The sequence below is a fragment of the Cnephaeus nilssonii genome, assembly GCF_951640355.1.
Source record: "Cnephaeus nilssonii genome assembly, chromosome: 1".
NCBI classification, from domain to species: Eukaryota; Metazoa; Chordata; class Mammalia; order Chiroptera; family Vespertilionidae; genus Cnephaeus; species Cnephaeus nilssonii.
This window is the reverse complement of record NC_137072.1, coordinates 44,224,213-44,241,355: the sequence shown is the minus strand read 5'-3', so window position 1 is coordinate 44,241,355 and position 17,143 is coordinate 44,224,213. Positions and strand designations below refer to the sequence as shown.

At 43.9% G+C, this 17,143-nt stretch overlaps 1 protein-coding gene across 1 annotated transcript in view; it reads left to right on the top strand.

The window, feature by feature from the left end:
* The first annotated feature begins 1,898 nt into the window (after positions 1–1,898).
* CYP2U1 (cytochrome P450 family 2 subfamily U member 1) overlaps positions 1,899–17,143 on the top strand; it is a 28,069-nt gene continuing 12,824 nt past the window's right edge. Inside the window, exon 1 of the mRNA XM_079766721.1 lies at positions 1,899–2,494. Coding sequence (XP_079622847.1) covers positions 2,008–2,494 — 487 coding nt within the window. The 5' untranslated portion in view covers positions 1,899–2,007. The remainder of the gene's footprint in view (positions 2,495–17,143) is intronic.

Here is a 17,143-nt window from a genome sequence, read left to right as displayed (position 1 = left end):
CCTGAATACAATTTGGAGAAATTCATCCTTAAGGAGCACTGTATGAGCCATGTGGCTTCATGTTTAAAATGGCATTATGAATAATATAGCTTTCTATATTAGTTTGCTAGGGCTGCCATGACAAAGTATTATAGACTTGGTGGCTTAAACAGAAACTAATGTCTTCACTGTCTGGAGACTGGAAGTCTAAGATCAAGGTGCTGGCAGGGTTGGTCTCTTCTGAGGCCTCTTCTTGGCTTGCAAATGGCCTTCCTTTTGTGAACACGTGTCCTAATCCCTTGTTATAGGAACAACAATTATATTGAATTAAGGTCCACTCATATGACCTCATTTTACCTTAATGAGCTCTCTAAGGACCCTGTCTCCAAACACAGTCACATTCTGAGATCCTGGGGGCTTAGGACTTCCACATATAAATTTTTGGGGGCACATAATTCAGCCTATAACACTTCCTAACTGCATGACAGATCTAACAAAATAAGAGAATATTTAGGAAAAAGCTATCAATGCAATTATAACAAGAGTGTGTCTGTTAGGGATGAAAATTAGTCATATCTTCAACTATTTTAAAATCATTTGTGAATTTAAGTTGCTTGTAAGGAAAGACGTTATTGGGCTACTATTTTAGAGAGCAAGGCCATGAAGAGAATCAGATGACATGTTGAAGTTCATATCTGCAAAAAAGTACAGTAGTTTAAATGTTAAAAATTCTCTAAATTAAAAAAAGAGAAAAGTAATCTAAAATTAAAGGTTAATTATAGAAGATATGAGGTGTGTTTTTTTATTAAGCTTAAAATGACTTATGAAGAACATGGCAAAAATAATATTAGAACAGAGTAGACTTGAAAGTTAGCATAGCTTCCTGGCATCACTTATTTATAGAAAACAGAAAGGATCACAGAACAAATAAGAAGGCTCACTATGCTTTGGTCACACTTTTGTAAGTACAGCATGGTGTTCGGCGTTTTAGTGTGTGCAGCATACAAAATAATCAGAAATAGGGAAACAGATTTGTTCATGATGATCAACTAAGATGATTCATATGAAACTGACCTTTCAATAGATAAAATAAAACCGGAGGATTTAGCCTGTAGAAGAGGTAAAAGGGAAGTACCTAGAAGCCATTATGATGAAAGATTAGATGGACTTTTGTCTTAAAATTATTACACAATTCTTATATAATGTCTTAACCCCATATCAATAATAATATCGTCACCCTTCCTTACCCTATTCGTTTTCTGTTTAAATCCTCCCAGCAAGTTCCTAAAATAGGTCTTCTGCTTTACCCAGGCCAGGGGCTAAAACCAACTCTGTGCGTTCACTCTCCGCATAAAGAGGCTGCCCCGACCCTGGCAAGTTCTAAGAACTTGACTCCATCACACCACCCACCACCACCCCCTACCCATCTTTCCCGTAGCTTGGCCATCTACACCTGCACATTTAACACATTGCGTTTACGTCATCGTCATCCTCCAGTCTCTGGGAAGAGGAGAGGGTCTTTTTGACTGCAAATCCCGATCTGGATAAAGAGTAGTAGCCCAGTCTTTCGGCTACCGGGCGTGGGGCGGAAACTCCCCCTTCCAGCTCAGGGTGGAGCTGCTGGGGTGGAGGCTGTGTCGCATCAGGGGCCTATTGTCCCCGCAAGATTTATACACTCAATATACAAACGAATGACTTAAGGAAGTCCAGCAGCCAATCAGAGCGCAAGAATGCACAGCCAGCTTCTTTGTTTTCAGGAGCTGCCACAGCCAAGCCGGACCCAAAGGAGGGGTGATAGGGCCATTAGAGACCAAACTTGCACCTCGTCCCCAGACCTCTTCTGCAGTGCAGCTGGCGCGTCCCCTTTAGGAGGTGGGAGACAGCCAGGGCCCGGCCAATCCCGGCGCGCTCCGCCTCTCCTCCCTCCCTCGCCTCCCGGTTAAGGCCGCGGCTCCCAGCGGGCGTCAGCGAGGGGAGCGCTCTCCTTGGGGCTGCAGGGGGAACACGAAGGCCGCCCGTGCACTGGCCATGGCCACCCCCGCGCCGCCACAGCCCCCCGAGGGCTTACCCTGGCCTCTGAGTCTCCTGCCCGCGCCTCTGGGGCTGCTGAGGCTGGACCCCACCGGCGGCGCGCTGCTGCTGCTCGGCCTGACCGCGCTGCTCGGGTGGAGCTGGGTGAGGCGGTGCCGGCCGCCGGGCATCCCCCCCGGGCCCACACCCTGGCCGGTGGTGGGCAACTTCGGTTTCGTGCTGCTGCCGCCCTTCCTCCGCGGGAAGACCTGGTTAAGTTTCGGGAGGAATATCCCAAACATGGACCCCTACATGCCGGCCTCGCAGGTGCTGCTGACCAATCTGGCCCAAGTCTATGGCAACATCTATAGCTTCTTCATGGGCCCCTTCCTGGTGGTCGTCCTCAATGACTTCCACAGCGTGCGCGAGGCGCTGGTGCAGCAGGCCGAGGCCTTCAGCGACCGTCCTCGGATGCCGCTAGTCTCCCAAGTGACCAAGGAGAAGGGTGAGCTGGACTCGGGAGCCTCGGGTGTCCGGGGAGTTGTGAACCCGCGAGGCTGCGGACCTGTGGCCCCTCCAGCCGCACGCACCCCGCCACGGCACTCCTGCATCCCAATGCGGGGAGGGGGGTGGGGGTTGGGGGGTGGTGGTGGCGGCGGTGCCTCCCTTTTCCATAGCCTTTAAGATGCCATTCAACTGTAGCTGATGGATTACTCGTTCATATTTCAAGATCAGGAGGAAGGGTAATGGGAGGGAAGGGGGTGACAACCAAGTGTGAAGGCTGGCTGCATCTCCGCAGGGGTATTCTCTCCTTCCCAGAACCAAGCCTCACTCCCTGGAGGAAACTTGGATCCGTTTCACCTTCCGAGTTTTGCGTGCAAGAGGTTATGATATTTATTTTCCCATAAAATAGTCCAGAAAACACTTTAGGAGCCCATTGGCAAACTTAATACACCGAGTTTGTAGCCACTGTGATTCCTGCCTCCTGGAGTCTAACTTGGGCAATTTTTCTGGGTTAGGAAACGAAACACATTGTTTCAATAAAATATCACATTTACTTTTCCTCTAACTCCACCCATCCACCTATTTATTTATTTATTTCCCTGCTTATTTATTGCCCTTCATCAGTCTTCCCCGCCTTTGTCCTATTGGCTAACAGGCCCCAGACTTTTTTTTTCTGAGTCACTCCTTTGCAGATATTAAATGTCTGCCTCAGGGAGGCTTTTTTTCCCCCTCACTGCTTCTCCAAAAATTAAGCTCCGTTATTAGAACAATTTCATTATACAAGTATTTTTCCTTCATTGCATTTACCAAAACTGAGGCTACATAACTTTTTTTAAAATATATATTTTATTGATTTTTTTACAGAGAGGAAGGGAGAGGGATAGAGAGCTAGAAACATCGATGAGAGAGAAACATTGATCAGCTGCCTTCTGCACACCCCCTACTGGGGATGTGCCCGCAACCAAGGTACATGCCCTTGACTGGAATCGAACCTGGGACCCTTGAGTCTGCAGGCCGACGCTCTATCCACTGAGCCAAACCAGTTAGGGCTGAGGCTACATAATTTTGTAACCTGGGGCCAGGATGTGGGTCTTCACCACTAGACTGACATCCAGGAGGACAGGGTAATTCCTATGTGCCTGGCTCATAGTAAATCTCAGTAAGTATTTATTAAGTGAACTGCTACTTACTGTCTCTGGAATGTGGCATAAAGAGACCCAGGCTTTTTAGAATCTGAGTGAGCCAGAGTTTTGCGTCAGGATTCTAAATGAATAGTAGTAATCCTATATAATCCTATGTAATAAAAGGCTAATATGCAAATCGACTGAACAGCAGAACAACCAGTCTCTCTGATGCGCACTGACGCTCAAGGCAGGAGCTGCCTCCCCCAGGGCTCCCAGACTGCGAGAGGGCGCAGGCCGTGCTGAGGGCCCCCCCCTCCCCTGCCAAGTGCATGAATTTCATGCACTGGGACTCTAGTGATCTAGTGATGATCATAAAATTCTAAACATCTCACTGAAAAACTGAAGTCACAGTTCATACCTCACCCTCTCCATGCCTTACACAGGCTACTGCTTCTACCTGGAATTCTCTCCCAATCTCATGGCTGCCTGCTTTTCGTTTTTTTAGATTGTGATGAAATACACATAAAATTTGCCTACTCAATAATTTTAAATCTTACAGTTCATTGACATTAGGTTATTTACATTGTTGTAAAAACCTTCATCTCCAAAACTCCCTTTGGCTTGCCAAACTGAAGTCTTGTGAGCATTAAACAAATATTAACCCCAGTTCTCTTTTTCCAGTCCCTGGCAACCACCTTTTTTTTTTTTCCCTCTATGAATTTAGTAATCATACAGTATTTGTCCTTCTGTGACTGACATATTTCACTTAGCATAATGTCTTAAGGTTCATCCATGTTGTAGCATGTGTGAGAACGCCTTCCTTTTTAAGACTAACTAATATTTCATTGTATGTATGTATTACATTTTGTTTATCCATTCATCCCCTGACAGTTGGGTGCTTCCTCCTTTTGGCTCCTGTGGAAAAAATGCTGCTATGAACATGGTACAAACATGTCCCCTTCCCCTGGCCAGGCTGGCTGGACCCCACCCATGCACGAATTCATGCACCGGGCCTCTAATACACACACACACACACACACACACACACACACACACACACACACACACACTCTGAGTGGCCAGCTTATTATGCTTTCAGAGATCATAATAATCTGGCCACTCAGTGTGTGTGTGTGTGTGTGTGTTAAGGAAAACCCCAAACAAAACTGGTAAAAGATGTTGGCCAAGGTTAATTTTCCTTTCTATGTACTACAGTTCTAATAAATCAAAGCATAAAAGCCCAATAACCCAATATGAATAGTTAAAAAGATGATAAATCTTCATATAAAGTTAAAAGATGATGATTTAACCTTGGTTAGTGCAAATAAAATCCATAGTTGAGATTTCATTTTCTAGCAGTCAGATTTTCAAATATATTTGATACCAGTTATTAAAGGAATGAGGAAACAGGCACTTATATGTCCAGAGTAATATAATCTTGAAAGAGGGCAATCTAGTTATTTTTTTTTCTTCCAGAGAAACGGATGAATTCACTACACACACACACACACACACACACACACACACACACACACTGAGTGGCCAGATTATTATGATCTCTGAGCACATAATAATATGGCCACCATTATTGTATAACCTATATAATAAAAGGCTAATATGCAAATTGTCCCCTCGACCAGGAGTTCGACCAGCAGGCAGGCTGGCCAACCGCCCATGTCCCCTTCCCCTGGCCAGGCTGGCTGGACCCCACCCATGCACGAATTCATGCACCAGGCCTCTAATACACACACACACACACACACACACACACTGAGTGGCCAGCTTATTATGCTTTCAGAGATCATAATAATCTGGCCACTCAGTGTGTTTGTGTGTGTGTGTGTGTGTGTGTGTGTGTATACACACACACACACACACACAGAGATTTATTTCATGTAATCAGCTTACATGCTTGTGGATGCTGGTGTTGATATAAGAAGGTTCAAGCCTGTAGAAAATTATTATGAAAGTTTATTAGAGTTTATTTGAGCCAACTGATGACATGCCAGGAAGCAAGATTTCAAAATGCTCTCAAGAGGGCAATCTAGTTTTTATTTTTTTTCTTCAGAGAAACTAATTATACACACACACACACACACACACACACACACACACACACAGACACACAGAGATTTATTTCATGTAATCTGCTTACAAGCTTGGTGTTGATGTAAAAAGGTTCAAACCTGTAGAAATTTGAAAGTTGATTGGAGTTTATTTGAGACAACTGACGACATGCCAGGAAGTGGTATTTCAAAATGCTCTTAAAAGGGCAATCTAATTTTGTTTATTCTTGTTTTTTAATATATTTTTATTGATTTCAGGGAGGAAGGGAGAGGGAGAGAGGTAGAAACATCTATGAGAGAGAATCATTGATCCGCTTTCTCCTGCATGCCCCCTACTGGGGATTGAACCGAGACCTCCTGGTTCAACCACAGAGCCACGCCGGTCAGGTGGCAATCTGGTTTTAAACTTAAAAATGCACATACTCTAAGCAATTTCAATGCAATCAAAAGAATATTTTGTGACATGAAAATTAAATAAAATTCCAATTTTAATGTTTACTGGAATACAATCATAATCATTTACCAACCATTTGTCTGTGACTGCTTTTGCACTATAATTGCAGAGTATTTCTCTCAGAGTCTATATGGCCCATAAACCTAAAATATCATTTAGTCTTCTTCAGGAATTTCGCCTGACCCCTGCACTATGTATAATAAAAATTTCTGCAATGACAGAAATATTCTCTATGCTGCCCACTAGCTAAATGTAGATAGTAAGATTGAGAAAGTGAGTGCATCTTATGGCTATTAGACAGCAGACAGTGTAGCTCTAGAAAACAAGAGGCTAATTTTAAACTAAACATATACTTTTACATGTATGGAGCAATACATCCATGAATTTTTTTTGTATCCTGCCTTTGTCACTCTTTAGCTGTGTGAACTTAGACAGTAGAAAATAGGCAAATACCAAAATTTCATTGAGAGACATTGAATAAATTTTGTACCATCCATGGAATGGCCTTATTGGAAGATATCCAAGAAAGTAGGTAAAATAAGAACAATGGATAATCTTTTTTTAAAAATAACACATTGTTTAGTGTACCACTATGTAACCAATGGCCTTAAAACTTAGTTCAAACAAGTCCTAAATGCTGTGGTGGGCTGGGCTCAGCTTGTGCTTTCGTCCCACATGGCTTGGACTGGGGCCACAGCCACCTGGGGCTTCCCTCTGCCTGGCAGTTGGCGCTGGTGTCACCTGGCAGCTCTGCTGGGGCTGTTGTGAAGCACTTGGTTCTTTTAATGTGGTCTTTTCATATGGGTTGGGGTTCTCACAGCATGGCAGCTGGGTTTCAAGTGGATGGAAGCAGATATTAAAAGTCACTTCTGCAGTCTATAGGTTAAAAGCTCTTCCAGATGCAGGCAGAGGGGAGAGAGAGTCCACTGTCCATGAGAAGAGTGGACAGGAGATAAGAATTTGTGGCCATCTTTAATTCACAAGCACACACACATGCTTATATATTTATAGAAAATCCTTATTGTACACAATAAATGGTTGATAGTGTTTGCCTTTATATAAGGGAATAGAGTTTGGGGGGAACGTCCCTCTTTGCTTGTGTCCTTTGAATTTTACTGTATGTGTTACCAATTGAAAAACTCCCTTTTTAAGCCATCTTTCACCAATGGCACTGCAAAAACCACCATTGTTTAACAGTTTTTCATTTTTAAATAGCTTAAAGTATAGAAATGAGCTGGTGCAGGATATCAAATCTGTTAAAAAAAGAATAACTAGATGGTGGACTGCCTAGAGATTCTGAGACCGCAGTAAAATGCTCAAAATCTCTGGGTTTGGATTTAGAACTGGGTTCAGATCCTGCCTTTGTCACTCTTTAGCTGCGTGAACTTAGGCAAGCTTCTTAAATTTTTATGTAAACCAGGAATAATGGTATTTCACCCTCAAAATTATAATTATAATGCATTATCAGCCACTTCCTGATTGTGTGGTGTCAAAATATATGCTCTCAATCAATATGTCTCCTCTGCTCAAAACTGCAAAAGGTCTTTATTATCAGCTCACATCCAGACTGTCCTGGTGATTGGTCTTATAGCTGCACCAAACCTGTCACAGCGCTTCCGGGGTCGCAGCAGACATTCTTGTTTCGTAGCCTCATTCTGTACCATCCCTGCAGCATACCACACCCATTCCCAAGTAACCCACTGTGAATAGAGTGCTCGGTGCATCTCCGTGCACAGCCAGGCCACCGTGTGGCCAAACCCCTTGTCCAGTCTTCTTCAGCAGCCAGGATCATCGGCCTAGTGATTTCTCTTGATCATCTTTGCTTCCCCACCCTTGTACAGGATCTTTCATGAAATGGGCATTTGATGACTGAAATTGTGTTTCCAATGTGTCTTTTGCTGATGAGCCCCTAAGCAGACCCTCAATACATAATTACCCAGTTGAAAAAATATACATTTGTTCAAGTCCCTGCTTTTAATTCTTTGGGTATATACCCAAAAGTGGAATTGCCTGATCAGAGTTTAAATCTGTTTAATTTTTTGAGTAGGTGCCATAATGGCTTTCTATAGTGGTTGCACCATTTTACATTCCCATCAGCAGTGACAGGTTCAATTTCTCCACATCCTCACCAACACTTACTTTGTTTCTCCATACCTGCTTAAATGTCACCTCTTTGAGAAACTGGTCCCTGAGATACTTCTCCACTCCCAGGGAGAGGTGCTCTGTCCTTTTCTCTATGATGGTAGGTATCACTGTTTCATTCTAACCCCCACCCCACCCCCTACCAGTCACTTGACCTCTTGTCAGTTCCTACTGCATTTATGTGTTCTACATCCACCCACTGCTTTCCATCTTCATTGTTAGCATCCTCACCCAAACTGCCATCATTTCTCCTCTGATACTCAGAAGCCTCATAACTAGCCTGCTTGCTTCTGCATCAGTCTTTTATCTCTGTATCAGCCAAAGGGATTTCTTTTTTAAAATCATGTATTTAACCATGTCACTTCCTAGCTGAAACCAGTTGCCTCCATACTTGACCTACTGTGTCCTGAAGAATCTGGCCCCTGCCTGCCTTTCTGATTTTATCTCTTCCCACTCTCCTTTTATTTGTACATTTCAACCTGCTCTAAGCACACCAAGCTGATTCCTGCCAAGGCTGTGACTGCCTCAGGACACTGGGTTTGCCTTGGGCCCAGAATAACTTTTCACTTGACTGACTCCTTGTCATCTCTCAGGCCAAATGTTGCCTTTTAGTCCTATTTTAGACACTGTCCAGTACCACAACTTATTTTATCACATGCTTAGTTCATTTGATAAACACTTTTGAGAGTATTTAGCCTATCACCAAGTCTGTCTACTACTGGAATGTGAGCTCTGTGAGGGCAAAGATTTTGTTCATCTTGGTAACCAGTGTCCCCACTAATTGGCACAGAGGAGGTAATCAAGAAATCAATGAATGCATGCATACAAGCATTTGTTGATGGACTTATCACATCATATTTTTTGTGTTGCATGTCTGTCTTTTCCTCTAGATTTTTAAAGGTAGGAATTAGATTTTCTTCTTTGAGGTCATTTTTGGTGGATATATAGTTTGGTCAAGAATTTATAATGAGTCAGTTTCTAAGTATTAGTTGGACCACAGATTATTATGAGATCCCTCTTTATTTAAGAAGCACTGCGAGCCTGGGGAAACTTGGCGCTTCAGCATCTCAACTAAAGCATGCATTCCTCTAAGACAGGGTGGGGAACATCCGGTCAGAGGGCTGTGTAAGGCCCCGGAAATCATTTGGTCTGACCTTGCCCAGGCATTAGGGGTGAGTTAAAGGTTTGACCAAATGTAGCAGGCTAATTTTTAAGTTGATAATTTTATATGGCCTGTGAATGATGCTATAAATATCCAAATGGCCCTTGGCAGAAAAAAGGTTCCCCACCCCTGCTCTAAGAGACAGGATGTGTTAGGCAGTGCTGCGCTTATTCCGGTGGATGTGAAAGAATTGAGAAAAATTTCTGTAGCTGGTGAAGGTGATTGACTAAAAAGTAGAGGAAGAACCATATGTCACAAAGAAAATGCTTGTGGACTTAACTTGGAATAGAGAACAGATCATCTGGATAGGAAAATTTAGACAGTTGAGGAATTTTTTGTATTGGAACTTTTTCAAGAGTGTAGAATTAAAGGAGAGAATGTGAGTTTATTTCAAGATGCTTATCAAAGAATGAAAGAGCAGATGAGTTCTGAGTAGACTTCACAGGTCAAGAAATGGACAGCATGACCAACATGAAGAAGCGAGGCCACTAAAGCTAAAAGGCTGAGCAGCTCAGCTGAGCAAGACTTGAGGAGTGCCCAAGCCAACTTTGGCTATAGGTTTCCAATGGCAAAATTGTAATATGTGAAACTGTTCAGATACAACATGTGCATACTTTTAGGGGAAAGAAATGATATTATGAATTAGGGGCCAGTAACATTATTAAATATTTATCACAAGATATTTAAAAATAATTTTGCTGCTAAAGACTAGCAGACAGGGAATGTTTCATAAACTGTGATATGCATAGAGAGGCTGGAAATAGTTAACACATTGCCAAAACAATCTAGAATTTGGGAAGGTTACTTACAATATTTGAGTTTTTCAAAATATCATACTGAGATTGGTGCTCTTTTTAAGCCCAAAAACACTACAATAAGCTAGATAGGCTATTAGATGTACTACATCAGCTATACCCATCACACTCATTAATTCATATGATTTTTTTCCTGAGTAGGAATAGAAAACAAAATTACAAACTCAGAAGCAAGGCTACCAAAGAAGTGATTTACTCTAAGTGTGGCCCATTTCTTCTAAAAGGTTTTTGCACTCTATTTTTATTATAAAATATTTCAAATGGAAGATTCAGATAGCAATATAAACTCACTTATCCACCATTCAGATTTGCTTCAGATTCATAAACAGTACATAACTTTATTTGGTATATATGTTTAAAACTTACATATCATATATTTAAAGTATCATTTTCCTTCTAGCTTTTGTTATTTATTTATTTCCCTGTTGATAGAAATTAGATCATTTCTAATTGTGAAACATTGCTAGAGACTTGGAGCAAGAGTCTAGGCAAATGCCAAAGCCATACAAATGGAAGGCAAAGAAAATTATGAAGAAGTTTAAAAGTACAGGATAGATTGTCAGCATTGGCTACCTTGAAGGGGAAGAAGACGCAAAATGAAGTTCAGAACTGAAGATAGAAATGAAAGTTCATCTGGGGAATTTGAAAACGAGTGAGAAAAACAAGATAACTTGAATCTTATAGTAAATGCAGTAGAATAGTTATTTAAAATAGTTACATAAGAGAACATGAATTCCTACTAAGAGGAACACTTCTATGACCCTGTGGACTTCTATAAAAAGTGGATAGTAGATAAGTGGATAAAAAAAGCTGTGGTACATTTACACAGTGGGATACTTCTCAGCTGTAAAAAAGATCTTATCCTTACACCAGCATGGATGGACCTGGAGAGCATTATGCTAAGTGAAATAAGCCAGTCAGAGATAAGTACCATATGATTTCACTCACATATGGAATCTAATGAACTAACAAGCAAAGTAGTGACAGACTCATAGACAGAGAGCAGGCTGACACCTGTCGGGAGGAGGGCTGGATAGGAAGGTGGTGGAGGGAATGAGCAAAAACAAAAAAAAAAAAAGAGAAAGTACTCATGGACATGGACAGTTAGTATGTTGATTGCTACAAGGAGGTGGAGGAAGGTACAGAGGGGATACTAAATGGCGATGGATGGAAACTAAACTTGGGTGGTGAACACACAATACAGTGTACAGATGTGTTGTGGAATTGTGCACCTGAAGTCTGTATAATTTTGTTAATCAGTGTCACCCCAATAAATTCAATAAAAGGGGAAAATTTTTTTAAATATGTTCTCCTGCAAAGTTAAGTGTTGTACAGTATTCCTTTGTGAGGATGTATTATAGCCAGTTTAGCCTGACCTTTATTTGGTTTGAGGTGGATTTTTGTTTCAACCATCTAGAATCTATTCCTTTGACAAGAGCACCCCCTTTGTCTGAGGAACTCTGTCCCCACCATTCTTTTGTAGACATTAACTGTGGCTGGGCCAAGTGATGACTTATCTTTATAAGAACTCTCTTCCCTGGTCACAATGACTAGCTGAGGGATAGACCCCTGATCAAAGGTGGATTGATCAGAATAGCTCAGTTCTTTGTAACACTGGTTACTTGGTGGGCTGGGCACAGAACTCAAGAATTCATAACTAGAGACCTATCCTCACATGGTTTTAGGGTAAGAATTTATACTTGTGGCATAGTTTGGAAACCTCAAGCCACAAAATGAACTTAAGGTGTCCTAAATTGGTTTCACTATGGCATACCTGAAGCATTTAAATCCTTCCCCAGCATTTTTGAGGTTGGACCTGTAGAATAGAGGGCTTTTCTCTCTGGCGGTGAAAATGGGAGAATAGACATATTAAGACAGCTAATATTCTTTTAAAAGCTGGTCTGCAGTAGGAAAGAAGTCAGTCAGAAGGAAGTGAAATCTGGGTGCAGTAAAAAAACAGTTCTGGGACATTTTTGTTTCATGAGGTGGTGACACTCAGCCCTTCCTGTTTTATGGTTCCACATCCTAATTGACCTTTTTGCTAAACTAGCTTGAGGGTATGTTGTTTTTTGTCATTCCCAACCAATAGATTCATGACCAGCATTGCTTTTCAGGGCTAATAATGGAGATGATAGGATATGCCAGATCTCTTCCAAATACCTCTAAGACCCTAAGCCATTCTGGCTCCACATCATGGGTATTTTGTAAAGTTTGGAACCCTGAGGCCATTAATTCTGTCAATGTCTCTCATCTCTGGCATTCTTGGGCACTGTCACTTTGGTCACTTCTGTCTTGCACTTCATTCCTGTTGGCTCATCACCAAAAACTCTTCCTGAAATACCTCTTTGACATTGCTAAAGTTATTTATTTTTCTAAGCAGCGCCTTCATGCACATCCTCATTAACAAATGAAGTATCAGCTCAGATGACCTTTCTTCTGAGAAGCACTGCCTTCTCTTAGCTGATAGGGTGTTCATTACAACCTCGATATACCTCAAATATACAACATTCAGTACAAGATGCAACTTCAATACAATCCAACATATAACAGTGTATTAGGATTGTTGGTTTACCCAGTTCCTCACAGCACTGTAAGTATCTTGAGAACAGGGACTGTATCTTCTAAATCTTTGTCCTGTTAGTATCAAGCATGCAGGGCCTCATTTATTTAGGAGATTCTAAATAAATATGGGAAAACTGATAGAAAAAGGGCATTTTGCTGGATAAAGTATTTCTGAAATACAGGTGTGTAATTTAAAAGATGGTGAGTAGATGATACAGACTGAGGACCTAACAAAGGAAGAATAAAATTCCTTGAGTAAAAGAACAAAGCAGAAATCTCATATGTAATATCTTACACGATGAGATGATAGTTAGCATTAGTATCAAATCCTGAAGTGGAGTAAGAGACCATATTTTTCCAAGAAAAGGAAAGGAGGTCCAACAATACTTAGTAAATGCTGACTGCAGCAAAAGACTTGGCCCTGGTTAAAGACAGGAAGAGTGACTAAGCTGTTTGTCTAGGAAGTAGTTTATGGAACTTTATTAAACAAAGGCAGTGTTCTGTTTGGGGGAATAATTGAAACATTTCCATTCCATCCTTGTCTTGACAATCACATACCAAACCAGAGGGACTTTTAACAGAAGCTTATACTCTACCTATGATGAAATGTATTTACACTCCTGCACCACAACGTCTGAAGACAAAAAGTGGACACAGGATTAGCAAATGAGTTCATAGAGTGAAGGATGACAACCTTTATGTGTCTACGGAGGAGAGTACTGTGAGACAGTTTACTCTGTAGAACTTCCAAAAGGCTCAGGAATTGGAGGTACAGGGGTGAAACAGTGGGCTAAAAAGAGCGATTGCTTGAAATGCCTATAAGGTGTAATTGTTAGGCCAGTTCCTTATCACCACCGCACCCCCGCAGAAAATAGAAAACACATGTTCTAGAGAACATTGGGTTTTACTGAAACTTTAGTTATTAACCTAAAATTTCAATTTCATAGGATTTTCACAAAGGACCTAAATAGATACTTCACCAAAGTGGACATACAGATGGTCAATAACACAAAATATTATTTGCACTTTTTTTCAACCATGTAAAAATGTAAAAGCTAGTCTTTGCTCTCTTGCAATACAAAAAGAAGTAGCAGGCTGGATCTGGCCTTTGGTCTGTAGTTTACTGACTATTAAACTAGACATTAATAAGCTTTTTAAAAACTGGAGGGTGATCAACTCACCCTGTTTCCTCTCAACTCAAAAGAAGGCAAGAAAGGAAGGGGGGAAAGAGAATAGACATAGTAGGACAAGTAGAAAGTGCAAAATAATGTTAGAAATAGTACTTAAATGTAAATGGACTAAGTTACAGGCTAAATAATGGCCAGAATGTATTTTTTTTCATCCAAATATATGTTGTTTAAGAGTTATACCCTCTCCCCAAAAAAGAAACATACCCCAAACATAAGAGTTCATTCAGGTTCAAAGTAAAAGAAAGGACAAGATTATACTAAGAAAATACCTGAAAAAGGAAAGCTGGTGTATACCTTGTCAGACTTAATTATTAAGAATAAGGAAGGCAGAGAACCAACATGGGGGCAGGTAGGACCTGAGTGAGGGTGCAAGTGTGTGTGGGAGAGCATATGCCAGGGAGAGATGGTATGGATGTGAGTGTGGAGGGAGAGATGGTATGGGTGTGAGTGAGGAGGGAGAGATGGTGTGAGTGTGAGTGTGGAGGGAGAGATGGTGTGGGTGTGAGTGTGGAGGGAGAGATGGTGTGGGTGTGAGTGAGGAGGGAGAGATGGTGTGAGTGTGAGTGTGGAGGGAGAGATGGTGTGGGTGTGAGTGTGGAGGGAGAGATGGTGTGGGTGTGAGTGTGGAGGGAGAGATGGTGTGAGTGTGGAGGGAGAGATGGTGTGGGTGTGAGTGTGGAGGGAGAGATGGTGTGGGTGTGAGTGTGGAGGGAGAGATGGTGTGGGTGTGTGTGTGGAGGGAGAGATGGTGTGAGTGTGAGTGTGGAGGGAGAGATGGTGTGGGTGTGAGTGTGGAGGGAGAGATGGTGTGGGTGTGAGTGTGGAGGGAGAAGGTGTGGGCGTGAGTGTGGAGGGAGAGATGGTGTGAGTGTGAGTGTGGAGGGAGAGATGGTGTGGGTGTGAGTGTGGAGGGAGAGATGGTGTGGGTGTGAGTGTGGAGGGAGAGATGGTGTGAGTGTGGAGGGAGAGATGGTGTGGGTGTGAGTGTGGAGGGAGAAGGTGTGGGCGTGAGTGTGGAGGGAGAGATGGTGTGAGTGTGAGTGTGGAGGGAGAGATGGTGTGGGTGTGAGTGTGGAGGGAGAGATGGTGTGGGTGTGTGAGTGTGGAGAGGGAGAAGGTGTGGGTGTGAGTGTGGAGGGAGAGATGGTGTGGGTGTGAGTGTGGAGGGAGAGATGGTGTGGGTGTGAGTGTGGAGGGAGAGATGGTGTGGGTGTGAGTGTGGAGAGGGAGAAGGTGTGGGTGTGAGTGTGGAGGGAGAGATGGTGTGGGTGTGAGTGTGGAGGGAGAGATGGTGTGAGTGTGAGTGTGGAGGGAGAGATGGTGTGGGTGTGAGTGTGGAGGGAGAGATGGTGTGGGTGTGAGTGTGGAGGGAGAGATGGTGTGGGTGTGAGTGTGGAGGGAGAGATGGTGTGGGTGTGAGTGTGGAGGGAGAGATGGTGTGGGTGTGAGTGTGGAGGGAGAGGTGGTGTGGGTGTGAGTGTGGAGGGAGAGATGGTGTGGGTGTGAGTGTGGAGGGAGAGATGGTGTGGGTGTGAGTGTGGAGGGAGAGATGGTGTGAGTGTGAGTGTGGAGGGAGAGATGGTGTGGGTGTGAGTGTGGAGGGAGAGATGGTGTGAGTGTGGAGGGAGAGATGGTGTGGGTGTGCGTGTGGAGGGAGAGATGGTGTGGGTGTGAGTGTGGAGGGAGAGATGGTGTGGGTGTGAGTGTGGAGGGAGAGATGGTGTGGGTGTGAGTGTGGAGAGGGAGAAGGTGTGGGCGTGAGTGTGGAGGGAGAGATGGTGTGGGTGTGAGTGTGGAGGGAGAGATGGTGTGGGTGTGACTGTGGAGAGGGAGAAGGTGTGGGTGTGAGTGTGGAGGGAGAGATGGTATGGGTGTGAGTGTGGAGGGAGAGATGGTGTGAGTGTGGAGGGAGAGATGGTGTGGGTGTGAGTGTGGAGAGGGAGAAGGTGTGGGTGTGAGTGTGGAGGGAAAGATGGTGTGAGTGTGGAGGGAGAGATGGTGTGAGTGTGGAGGGAGAGATGGTGTGGGTGTGAGTGTGGAGAGGGAGAAGGTGTGGGTGTGAGTGTGGAGGGAGAGATGGTGTGAGTGTGGAGGGAGAGATGGTGTGGGTGTGAGTGTGGAGGGAGAGATGGTGTGAGTGTGGAGGGAGAGATGGTGTGGGTGTGAGTGTGGAGGGAGAGATGGTGTGAGTGTGGAGGGAGAGATGGTGTGGGTGTGAGTGTGGAGGGAGAGATGGTGTGAGTGTGGAGGGAGAGATGGTGTGAGTGTGGAGGGAGAGATGGTGTGGGTGTGAGTGTGGAGGGAGAGATGGTGTGAGTGTGGAGGGAGAGATGGTGTGAGTGTGGAGGGAGAGATGGTGTGGGTGTGAGTGTGGAGGGAGAGATGGTGTGAGTGTGGAGAGGGAGAAGGTGTGGGTGTGAGTGTGGAGGGAGAGATGGTGTGGGTGTGAGTGTGGAGGGAGAGATGGTGTGAGTGTGGAGGGCATCTTTCAGTCAGCATGGGACCTCTGGGCGGTTTGGATGCTCCTGGTGGAGGAGCTGCTAGGCCTCATGCAGACTGGTTGGGCGCTTTTCTCCCATTGAGAGTGGAGTGCTTGACATTTTGGAAGATTTTCAGGGTTCTCCTTGGAAGGAGCCTTGGGGAACGGCCGAGGCCCAGCACCCCAATGCCAGTCAGGCATGCAGGGCCCCAGTGCTGAGACCGGACACCCCCAGCACGGGGCCTGATGCCATGACCTGGCGAGCCTGAACCAGTGCCCTGGAAAACCGCCCTGCCACGTTGACAGGGCATGCCTGGCCTGCCTGCCCTGTCACCTTGACTTAGCGCACCTGGCCCTGCCATTGCGACACATCACCCCACCCTCCACCCCCAGACAGCTGGGCCTGCCATAGCAACCTGGCTGCCTGACAGGTGCCCTGGACTACATCAAAATAAAAAACTGCACAGCCACAGAAACCATCAACAAAATGAAAAGGGAGCCCACAGTATGGGAGAATATGTTTAGCAATGATACATCTGATAAGGGGTTCATTTCCAAAAAATACAAGGAACTCATACAACTTTACATAAGGAAGTAAAATAATCCACTTAAAAAATGGGCAAAGGACCTAAATAGACACTTCTCCAAATTAGACA